Source organism: Delphinapterus leucas, chromosome 20 (genome assembly GCF_059928025.1).
Source record: "Delphinapterus leucas isolate spDelLeu-1000000601 "Yukka" chromosome 20, BTC_Dleu_Yukka2, whole genome shotgun sequence".
NCBI lineage: Eukaryota > Metazoa > Chordata > Mammalia > Artiodactyla > Monodontidae > Delphinapterus > Delphinapterus leucas.
In genome coordinates this window covers 6,353,977-6,365,111 of record NC_143148.1, presented here as the reverse complement: position 1 = coordinate 6,365,111, position 11,135 = coordinate 6,353,977, and the positions used below count along the sequence as shown (strand labels likewise).

At 50.1% G+C, this 11,135-nt stretch overlaps 1 protein-coding gene across 4 annotated transcripts; it reads left to right on the top strand.

Annotated features, from left to right (window-relative positions):
* The first annotated feature begins 1,533 nt into the window (after positions 1 to 1,533).
* Positions 1,534 to 9,769, top strand: CD33 (CD33 molecule). Of its 4 annotated transcripts, XM_089902189.1 has the most exons (9): positions 1,536 to 1,642; positions 1,709 to 2,086; positions 2,288 to 2,566; positions 2,797 to 2,844; positions 4,153 to 4,249; positions 5,172 to 5,253; positions 6,525 to 6,616; positions 7,568 to 7,657; positions 7,779 to 7,891. In XM_089902189.1, exons 1-8 carry the CDS (start codon positions 1,609 to 1,611, stop codon positions 7,629 to 7,631), a joined length of 1,074 nt encoding a protein of 357 aa, XP_089758315.1. In that variant the 5' UTR covers positions 1,536 to 1,608; the 3' UTR covers positions 7,632 to 7,657; positions 7,779 to 7,891. The 4 variants fall into 4 exon arrangements, 3 of the variants coding, with proteins under 3 accessions (XP_089758317.1, XP_089758315.1, XP_089758316.1); XR_016390836.1 differs by lacking the exon at positions 6,525 to 6,616 and having other exon boundaries at positions 1,539 to 1,642; XM_089902191.1 differs by lacking the exons at positions 6,525 to 6,616; positions 7,568 to 7,657 and having other exon boundaries at positions 1,534 to 1,642; positions 7,779 to 8,879.
* Positions 9,770 to 11,135: the final 1,366 nt, after the last annotated feature.

The window sequence follows — 11,135 nt, the reverse complement described above, 5'->3', positions numbered from 1 at the left end:
GTACTGCACAAAAAAACCAGAAAAACCAAAGAAACAACTAAAAATAGAGTTCGCATATGATCCAGCAATCACACTGCTGGGCATATATCCGAAGAAACGTCTAATTCAAAAAGATACGTGCAGCCCAATGTCCATAGCGGCACTGCTCACAACAGTGAAGACATGGAAGCAACCTGAGTGTCCATCCACAGATAAAGGGATACAGATGTGAGATATATATATGAATATATATAATGGAATATTACCTAGCCGTAAAAAGAATGAAATAATGCCATTTGCAGCAACATGGATGGACCTAGAGATTATCATACTGAGTGAAGTAAGTCAGACAGAGACAAACATTATATAATATCACTTACAGGTGGAATCTAAAAAATAATACCACTAAATTCATTTACAAAACAGAAACAGACTCACAGACATAGAAAACAAACTTATGGTTACCAAAGGGGAGAGGGATGGGGGAGGGATAAATTAGGAGTTTGGGACTAACACATACACACTACTATATATAAAATCGATACTCAACAAGGACACTGCACGGCACAGGGAAGTCTACTCAATATTCTGCAATAACCTATATTGGACAAAAGCCTGAAAAAGAATAGATAGATGTATATGTATAACTGAATCACCTTGCTGTACACCTGAAACTAACGCAACATTGTAAATCAACTCTACTCCAATACAAAATAAAAATGAAACTAAATTGAAAAATAAATAATTTGGAGGCCCGTTAAAAAAGGAAATTTCCTTTGCACTGACATAGAACATGTGCTCGCCCGTTTGTTTTACATGAAGGTGCTACATGGTCTTTATTCTGAAGATGCCATTGAAAGTTTGTCAATCAGCATAGTAGAAGTGAAAAAAAATCCCATGTCATATTTTTAGAAAATACCCAGTATGCTGCCGGACACTCGGCAATCTCACCACTGATGCAGCTCTAAAGCCCGACAGTGCTGCCTGTTTGGGGAGGAAGTGATGCGCCCGGGTGGGAGCATCTCCTGGGCAGGGACCAGGCCAGCCGTATCCCTTCTGGTCTCCAGGTCAGCAGCCCAAGATGCTCAGTGTTGGGGGAAGGAGTGAAGGCACGATTGGCTGCTGCCTTCACGTCACCCAGGAGCCCCTTCTTGTCTTCTGCCCCAGACGCTCACACAGACCCTAAGGAACCCTACATCTTGCAGGACCGACCACCCGAGGGTCTAGGTGAGGCTGGGACCCTCCAGGTCAAGACAGGAGCTGAGCGGCTCCCTGGTGTAGACAGCGGTGCTCAGACGGGAGGACCTTAGGAGGCTCACCGTGTCCTACGCCTCCGTGTCCTCAGAGGCTCTGTTGCTGGAAGAACCCACCCGAGATGGGGGGCAGGGCAGGGCTCTCCTCCTTGCCTGCTCCTCTCTGGGCAGGTCTCCGGGGTCTCTAGACCGAGGGGTGTCCGTCCGCTCTGTGCGGAGGAGGGGCCGAGCTCCGGCTCTGCAGTTCCTCTTCTGTGAACAGCTGGGTCTCGTGTTCCTCCCCGGCTTCCCGTGGGTCTCCCCGCAGCCTTACCTCCCTCTCTCCTTCCCCTTCTCTTTTCACACACAGGACGCCCAGAGGCCCTCCGTCTCAGAGATGCTGCCGCTGCTGCTGTCCCTGCTGTGGGCAGGTGGGTGGGCTGCGGGGAGAGCAGTGGGCAGGGCAGGGGCTGCAGCTGACCCTCGTTTCCCCGCAGGGTCCCTGGCTCAGGACAGCAGATACCGGCTGGAAGTGCAGGACTCCGTGACGGTGCAGGAGGGCCTGTGTGTCCGCGTGCCCTGCTCGTTCTTCTATCACTGGGACGACAGGGACAAAACTGCCCCAGTTTTCGGCTACTGGTTCCGGGAAGGGGCCAATGAGAAGCTGGATGCCCCTGTGGCCACAAACAACTCGGAACGTAAAGTTCAGGAAGAGACCCAAGGCCGATTCAACCTCCTAGGGGACCATGGAAACAATTGCTCCCTGGACATCAGAGACGCCAGGAGGAGGGATCAAGGTTCATATTTTTTTCGTGTGGAAAGAGGAGAGACATTATGGAGTTATAAGTCTAACAAGCTCTCCTTGCATGTGACGGGTAAGGAGTGGGGTCCGGGAGAGGCCTCAGGGGAAGGACCTGGAGCCCCAGGGCAGGACTCGGATAGGACCCCCTCCTGGGAGGGGTCGGGGGTAGAGCAAGTGGGCGTTCAGAAAGACGGGCTGGACCAAAGCCTGAAGCTTATCTCAGGGCTGCACCTCTAACCCTCCTCCTGACCCCGTCTCCCCCTCTCTTCATCAGCCCTGAACCACACACCCCACATCCTCATTCCTGCGACGCTGGAGGCGGGCCGCCCCGGGAACCTGACCTGCTCTATGCCCTGGGCCTGTGAGCAGGGCGCGCCCCCCACCTTCTCCTGGACGTCAGCCGCCCTCACCTCCCTGGGCCCCAGGACTCACCTGTCCTCAGTGCTCACCATCACCCCACAGCCCCAGGACAATGGCACCAATCTCACCTGTCAGGTGATGTTCCCCGCAAGCGGTGTGATCGTGGAGAGGACCATCCAGCTCAGTGTCACCTGTGAGCGCTGCGCCGTGATGCCAGGGGCGTGAGGGGATGGGGGCAGGTGGGCCAGGCCGGGGATGCTGGGTATTGTTGCCTGGAGACCCGGCTGAGTAGGAGGGCCTGGAAGACAGAAGCCCTGTCCCTCTTGCATTTCTGTGGCTTCTGGGTGTGTGTGTGGGGGATGCCTACGCTTATCTCACCCCAGTCCTCTCACTGAGGAAGGAAATCCTGTCTTCCACTCCTAGGTGCTCCACAGAGCCCAGGAAGAGGTGTGTGCTCAGGGGATGGCACAGGTAAGATGGAGCCCCCCCATCCATGGGGCATTGACTGGAGTGGGTTCTCTTCCAGGTTGGGTCAGAGCTGCACTTTCAGAGCTCAGATGGTGCAGGTCGGGTGTGGTTCTGCATTTAGACACAAGAAGCCCCCATTAGGTCTCTTCCGGCAGTATCCTCCGACTCTGGTCTTGCCAAAGTGACCCACACCTCCCTCTCTGCCTCTTCTAAATATGGTCTTTATCTTTCTCCGGTCACCGAAGGCCTTGCGGGCGGGCATATTTTAAGTAGACTTTATTTTCAGGAACTGATTTGGGCTCGTAGCAGAATTCGTCAGAAGGTAAAGAGACTTCCCTTGTCCCCGCTGCACTTTCCCACACACGCACGGCCTCCCCCCAACAGCCTGCCCCACCAGAGGGTACCTGTTACAATCGACGAATCTCCACTGACACGTCATTTTCAACCAAAGTGCATAATTGACATTAGGGTTCCCTCTTGCTGTTGTACATTTCATGCGTTTGGACAAATGTATAATGAAATGTATCTGCCATTATAGTATAATACAGATTAGTTTCATTGTCCCAACATCTCTTTGGACCATTTTTTTGACTGTCAGCCCCTCAGCCCTCACCCTGAGCCCTCTCTGGAACCCAGCGCTCCCCTCACTGCTGTATTCCCACTGGTCATAACATCTGGTCACCCATCTGGACAGAGCCCCATTAGGGCTGTCTCAGCAGTGCCCACCAAACTGTTGACAGGTGATGCCCGGACACACATTCCTTGCCCCGGGTGTTGGGGTGCCACCAAGCAGGGCCAGGAGAGTTGTCTGGGCCTGACCTGCAGGTGTGAGAAGCTTCCTGCTGCCACCTCCTTCTGAAGGCACAAAAGATCACCGTGGACCCTGAGTGACAGGGCCAATAGAGGCCAGGAGAGCAGATTTAGACCCCCTCCCTGGAAGGAAGGAGAGACAAGGCCCTTCAGCATCCCACAGTGCTCTCTGTCTGTCTGTCTGTCTGGAATGTCCACGGGGCACAGAACCTCATGGCTCTGCTGTGGCCAGGTCTGGAGTCTTTTGCAGAGAGACCCTGGATGGAGAAATAGCTGACTCCACGAAGAGCTGAAGTTTGTTGAGAGTATGTGGGCTGGAGAGGAAGTGTGGCATAGACTGTCCTTTTGGACAAGGCTGAGGTCCTACAAACGGTGGGGGAACCTAGGGGCTGAACCCTCAGTGGGAAGGGAGGGGCACGCCTCTCTACCTGCTAAGGAGAGGAGGAGACTTATGCCTCCTCATCAAGATTGGAATTCTCCCCAAGTCTCTCTTGTCTGCAGGAAAATTGGGGACCAGGGCAGGAGTGATTGAGGGGGCCCTTGGGGGAGCTGGTGTCACCATGCTGCTTGTTCTCTGCCTGTGCCTCGTCTTCTTCACGTGAGTTGGGTTGGCTGTGGGCCAGTGGAGGAGAAGAGGGGCCTGGAGGGGTTGTGCGGACCCAGAGCAAGGGTGGGGCGGTGCAGGGGTAGTGAGGATCCAGCTAGTAGACACCTAGCCAGGTATGAGTGTGTTCCCAGCCCTGGTCCGAGATCCAGAAGCCGGGAGGGAGAAGGGACCTTGTTACAGTCTTGTTATAAAGGCTCCTGGGCTCCCTCTACCCTTTTAATTTTTATTTTTTATTGGAGTAGAGTTGCTTTACAATGTTGTGTTAGTTTCTGGTGTACAGCAAAGTGAATAAGTTATGCGCACACATATATCCACTCTTTTAGATTCTATTCCCATATGTCATTACAAAGCAGTGAGTAGGGCTCCCTGTGCTGTACAGTAGGTCCTTATTATCTGCTTTATTTGTAGCAGTGTGTATATGTCAATCCCAATCTCCCAATTTATCCCACCCCTTTTCCCCCTTGGTAACCATAAGTTTGTTTTCTGCGTCTGTGACTCTATTTCTGTTTTGTAAATAAGTCCATTTGTACCATTTTTTTAGATTCCACATATAAGCCATATCATATGACATTTGTCTTTCTCTGTCTGGCTTACTTCACTCAGTATGACAATCTCTAGGTCCATCCATGTCCCAGAAAATGGCATTATTTTGTTCTTTTTATGGCTGAGTAATATTCCATTGTATATATGTGCCACATCTTCTTTATCCATTCCTCTGTCGATGGACATTTAGGTTGCTTCCACGTCCAGGCCATTGTAAATCTGCTGCTATGAACGTTGGGGTGCATGTATCTTTTCGAATTATGGTTTTTTCTGAATATGTTGGGCTCACCCTACTCTTGACCTGCCTTAGTCACTCACTCCAGCCTCAAAAGAGACACCCTGTGTCACAGACCCTAGTGTCTCCCAACAGAGTGAAGACCTACAGGAAGAAAGCAGCCAGGACTGCAGTGGGTATGGAGCACATCCACCCTGCCATAGGACCAACTTCCCTGGTGAGTGACACGGGCATCCCGGCAATGCAGCGTGCCCTGCAGATCTCCCGGGGTGGCCCACAGCCATGCTCCATTCAGCATGTCCAGAAATGAGCTCTTCCCCTTCCTGCTTTTTTGAAAATGTAGGATTTATTATTATTCCTCTGTGTGAGGCCAACAGATCAGGAGACGATTGCCACAAAAAAGACAGGTAGTACAGTTCCCAAGAGGAGGGGGCGTGCCACACCCTGCAGGGCCATGAGAGGCAGCACAAGGGTCTGTCAAGAGGCAGAGGGAGTGAGGAGGAAACCTGGGCAAGAGATTTTGTGGTTTATGTGGGAAGGAACAGGCAGGGTAAGCAGACTGAGGACTGTCTAGTTTGAATGATTTCAGAATGCTCTGGGGTGTAGGGGTTGTCTCTGGTTTTCTGGTACCTGGCCCCGGGGTGATGAGAGCAGGATAATGGTCCAGAGAGTAAGAGTTTGATAAAGGAAGTGGTTTGGGCTGATCGATTTGCAATATGAAGGGCAGGCTTGCAGGCAGATCCCTTAGAATCTCTAGAACTTGACTAGCACTGGCAGGGGCAATCCCTCGAGGGTTAACAAAGCCCCAGTTGTCAAAACATCAGAAACACATGGTGGATACATCCCTAAATATACTTCTGCTGGGTTCTCCAATTCATCAATGGTACTCTTGTTCCTGACTCCCAAACAGAGATCTATCCCTTTCCCCCATCACCTCTTCCTGCACTGATACACTGCAAAGCATGTCTGTGTTTCTTCTAAATACAGCTTGATACAAACACTCCCTTTGAGCTGAGCTCCCCACTTAGTTCTTATCCTGCTGAAGCCTCCCCACCTTCCCTCAAACATCTACATTGCCTGCGTCTGCATTGCCTTCATCTGTATTAGACAGTCATCCCATCCTGCCCAAGTGTGAAATGCACTGTTTCTCCACACTGCCTAACAACTTGATTGACATTCAGGGCAGGAAAACCAGAGTCGGCTTTAACGCTGTACTTCCTCCAAACAGGCTTGCTCAAGCAAAGTAAGATTTTTGCCCCTCAGAATCACTGCCCATCTGCCCCCTTCTCCTCACGTGTCCGTATCAACCAGCCCCACTCATGCTCATCCTCTGATCCCTGACTCATTTATTTCTTGAGCTATGACTAATATGGCCATCACTGAGGTTTCTGAGCGAATCCATCACCCATGCATTCACTTATTCCTTCAGCAACTATCTCCCACTTGTTGATTGTTCTGAGAACTTGGGTAATATCCGTGTTTTTACAGAGACATATGTTACAAGTGGAAAATGTCCCTTGCTGTCAAGGACTTACATTTATTGACGGGAGTGGGGCGGTTGTGGTGAAAGCAAGGAACAGGTAAGTAGGGAAAATATACAGGAAATGAGAGCTATGGAGGGAAATGCAATGGGAGGGACAGTTCTGGGGGTGGGAGTCTTTTAGAAAACACCTGCAGGAAGTGAAGGAACACAGTGTGAGCCCCTGAAAGAGAGTCGTTGAAGGGCTCTAAACAGAGGGAGCCACAAGTGCTGGGCTCAGAGGTTGGGACAAGCCTGATGCATTGGAGAGATGCATCACTTAATCATGATGAAGCCTCCATAAAAATCCCAATAGTATGGGGTACAGGGAGCTTCTGGCTGGTGAACAAGTGGAGGTGCTGGGAGAGTGATGTGTCTTGAGAGGCGATGGAAACCCTGCACCCCTTCCCACATACCTTGCCCTGTGTATTTCTTCATCGGACTTTTCATGCCTTCCTAAGCTATATGCTTTTATAATAAACTAGTAATCTAGTAAGTAAATGGTTTTCCTGAGTTTTGTGAGCCACTCTAGCAAATTAATCAAACCTGAGGAGGAGGTCATAGGAACCTCTGATTTCTAGCCAGTTGGTCAGAAGCACAGGTGACAACCTGGACTTGTGATTGACATGTGAAGTGGGGGGGAGGCAGTCTCATGGGACTGAGCCCTCAACCTGTGGGATCTGACACTATCTCCAGGCAGAGAGCATCAGAATTGAGTTACATTGTAGGACACCCAGCTGGTGTGGGAGAATTCCTTGGTGTGGGGGTACAAAGAACCCACACATCTGGTGTCAGAAGCGTTGTGAGTGTGATAATAGTGCGAGAGTAAAGGAGGAGACACACAGGAAAAGTGAGTTTTTCCATAAACGCCCTCCTGTTTATGGAAAACCTCAGGAAACCTCAGAGGGCCAGGAGTTGAGTTTGTGATCAATAGATGTGTGACCTTGGGAAGAACCTACCCTCTCTGAGACTTCGTTTCTCTCCCTGTAACATAGTAATATTTTCTCCATAGGTCTGTGTGGGTGCTCAGTAGAACTGGAAAACAATCTATAGCATTACATTTGTTGGATGACTGACTAAATGGAACCTTCAGAAACGTTTGGTAACAGAATGGAAGAATGAATAGATGCTCTGTCCCAGAGTCAAATTCACTTCCTGGACCCTCTCTCCCTTCTCCCCCCGAAACTACCTTGATCTGACCCCTTCCTTTGCTCTCCATCCAGGATCACCGGCAAGAGTCCAAGTTAGAGGATCCTCCTGACCCCACAAGCTCGGCAGGGGCCACCCCCACCTTGGGGATGGAGGAAGAGCTGCATTACGCCTCCCTCAGCTTCCATGGGATGCACCATCCTGAGGAGAGCACCCACTCAGAATACACGGAGATCAGGACCAAGTGAGGAACCGAACACGGCCTCGGCCTCAGCCAGAACGTCCATTTCCTCCACAGGAAGGGGGACCCACAGGCTAATCCTTAGAGACTTAACATCCCCATAGGTGATGGGTTTATGAACTACTGTTAGTGACTTTCCTGCTATATTGGAACTATCTTAGGCTTTGCATTCAGAGAGACCTGGCATCAAATCCACGCTTTTTCATTCATTAAGAGTATGATAGCATGCGCGACACCGTTCCCCTCCATGTCTTGGTTTTCTGCTTTGGAGAAACGGATGTGAGAGGTCCAGCATCACAAGGTTGTTGTAAGGATTAAACGAAAGTACCAAATATGCAACAGAAGTCTTCATACATTGTGACCTTTGTCCACTGGAAAAAAAAGGACACCACCTAAAAGTTGCACGTTATGTTTTATTTGGGGACCTTACTGAGGACTATAGCCTGGGAGACAGCCTCTCCCATAGCTCTGAGGAGCTGCTCCAAAGAGGTCAGGGAGGAGCCAGGATATAAAGGTGTTTTTGCTGAAAACAAACAAACAAACATGTAGTCGAACATCAAAAGATGTCTAACTACAAAAATCAGACGTCTCAGAGTAATGACTTTGGAGCTTTTAGAGCTTTTCTATGTATGGGAAGACGCACGAGTCTGAGCTGATTGGAAATTATTCCTTAGCTATGCGCCTTAACTATCTAGGGCCAGGATCGTGTTTTTCTCCATCCTGAATTCCCCTCAGGGCACACCTCCGGGGGAGACTGCAGTGGTTGATTGTTTAATGGCGGACAACATCCTTTGTTTACTGAAACGGCAGGCAACATTTTTTTTGTTTGTTTGCACATTTCACCCAGAGGCTGGGTATGTCCTGTCCCCTGCACCACATCGGCTACATGTCAGTCTCACTGTCTACTCAAAACCCTCCCATGGATCCCTTCCTTCACTGGACCTCCAGCACCATCTCTTTCCATTCCTGAATCTTCCCTTTCCACCCTCCCTGTCTTCTACTAGTCCTGCTATAGCCAAAATCAAGTAATAACATTTAGAGAATTTCCTAAATCTTAGAGCTGACCATAGCCAAAATACTGCTCTCTCCTCAAGCCCAAAGAATAATTTACAAGCTTCTCAACCTGACGTTTTAGGTCAGGGGTCAGGAGACCTTTCTGCTAAAGGGCCAGATAGTAACTATTTGGGCTTTTCAAGCCATAGGGTCTCCGTTGCAACTATTCAACTGTAGTGCAAAAGCAACCATAGACAATTTGCAAACGAATTAATGTGGCTGGGTGCCAACAAAATTTTATTCACAAAAACAGGCAGCCCCAGTGTTGTAGTTTTCTGACCTCTGTTCTAGGTTATTCTTAGTCTCACCCAATCTGCTTCTCCATCACCATATCCCAAACCACCTATCCCTCAAGCCATTCTCTAAGAACCCATTCTGATGCATCCCTCACTGTCTTTGAGCACCTGCATCTCTCCTTCCAGGAAGACCCAGCCCCATGAAGTCATCTGGCTAACACCTTCTTATCCTTCAAAGTGAGTTCAAAATTATAGTCTGGGTTGAGAAGGTAGAGGGAAGCAAGAGCTTGTAAACGTCCTCCTACAAAGCCTAACACTCTAATTTTACTGCAAATCAGTTGAAACAAAATATACCAGCCCCAAATATACCAGCAGTACCAAAACCATGGCAGGGATAATGCATGACGCCCCAGTTTCTAAAGTGACACTTGAACAGATGAAAGATTCTGGTGTAGTGTAAGAAAAGGCCTGGTGCCCAAACCCGGCGCCTACACCCAGAAAGAACAGTTAAGTCAGACTTTCGTTTATGTTAATGTCAGCCTGCGTGATGTGACTCAACACATTAAAGGTTGATGGTTACCCTTCCAATCCAGGCAAGATGACATTGGCCCATTGTACCCTGCTTCTCCCTCTGTTCACAACTATAAACACTGCGAATGGTGCAAGACACAACCAAAGGAGAATTCTGCAAAGTGGTAAGAAGAAGGCAAGTTGGTTTAGGACCCCAGGACTGGAAAAACAATGCAGAGTCAGGGCATCCCAGTTCCTACAGCCAAACGAGGATGAACACTCACACCCACCGTTTCCCAAACCCTGACTGAGAAACAGTCAAGGGTTATCATCATAGTGTCAGGAATGAGCTCACCTGTCCCATCATCCGGGTTATGTCCTCTCTCCCTCCTTGGGGCTCCCACAGCCCCGTCCTCCCCGCTGCATCAGCCCAGGCCACGCCCGACTGTGATTGTGTCTCCATCCCCCTTCCTGACCCTGGCTGGTTCTCCTCCAGTGGTGGCCTCGCCTTAGCCCAACCCCACAGGACACTCTGCTCAACAGATGGGAGACAGGCACCCAGGGTGCAGGAGCGGCCACCAACTCAGCCAGTGGAGGGACCTGCCCGAACAGCGGCCTGTTCAGCACGTCCTGGCCTGGGGAGGGGAGCGGAAGTGTGGCCAGAGTGAAGTAAGAGGGAGTAGAGATCAGAGCCGGTGCACGGAGTGAGGCAGGAGACAGATGGGCTCCAGGCAGGACCTTTACAACTGGCCTCTTGTTAACACTTCCTGGGGTGAGAAGAAGATGGGCTCCAGGCCGTACATTCACTCCCAGCCCCCTGTTTACATGTCCTGAAGCAAGAGACAAACAGGCTCCAGGACTCCATATTGATGACCGGACTCCTGTCTATCTTTCAAGATCTGCACCTCAATATAAAAACCAGCGACAGAAATAGGGTAAATAACCAGACATTGGACATTTTTATGGCAGGAACAGAGTGGGACAAACCCTGTTAAAAGATCAAGAGGCCATGCATTTCCCATCCTTGGGGCAAGGGAAACGTTGCACATGCGCAGAAAGGCTCCTTGGGGTCAAAAAGGAGGGGGCACCACCCCATAACATGTGAGGCTAAGTCCGTCCCATAGGCCTCTAAGCTGGAATCCATCTTGGAAAAAAGCTGCGCACGCATGCTGTTGAGGGTCCTAGGGCAGGTCAGGTGTGGAAAAAGAAACCAGATAATTGACCAAAGGTAAACAAAGACCCGGAAGAACGGCCCTATATGAATGACGTAACCGCCTTTTTATGGGGCTCTTCCTCATTGGGGGGGACGCCCACACCCTTTCCCTCCGGGTGTGCGTCTCTGCCTTGCTTCTATCTTAACTAAACAAACTGTTTCTCTGTGTGCTCTCCCA

Bases quoted from the DNA above. Each gene is read 5' to 3' on its own strand.
- CD33 (XM_089902191.1), top strand. From the start codon at position 1,609: ATGCTGCCGCTGCTGCTGTCCCTGCTGTGGGCAG. The intron at 2,845-4,152 runs GTAAGATGGAGC...TCTTGTCTGCAG, and splicing joins GTGCTCAGGGGATGGCACAG to GAAAATTGGGGACCAGGGCA. The intron at 5,254-7,778 runs GTGAGTGACACG...CTCTCCATCCAG, and splicing joins CCATAGGACCAACTTCCCTG to GATCACCGGCAAGAGTCCAA.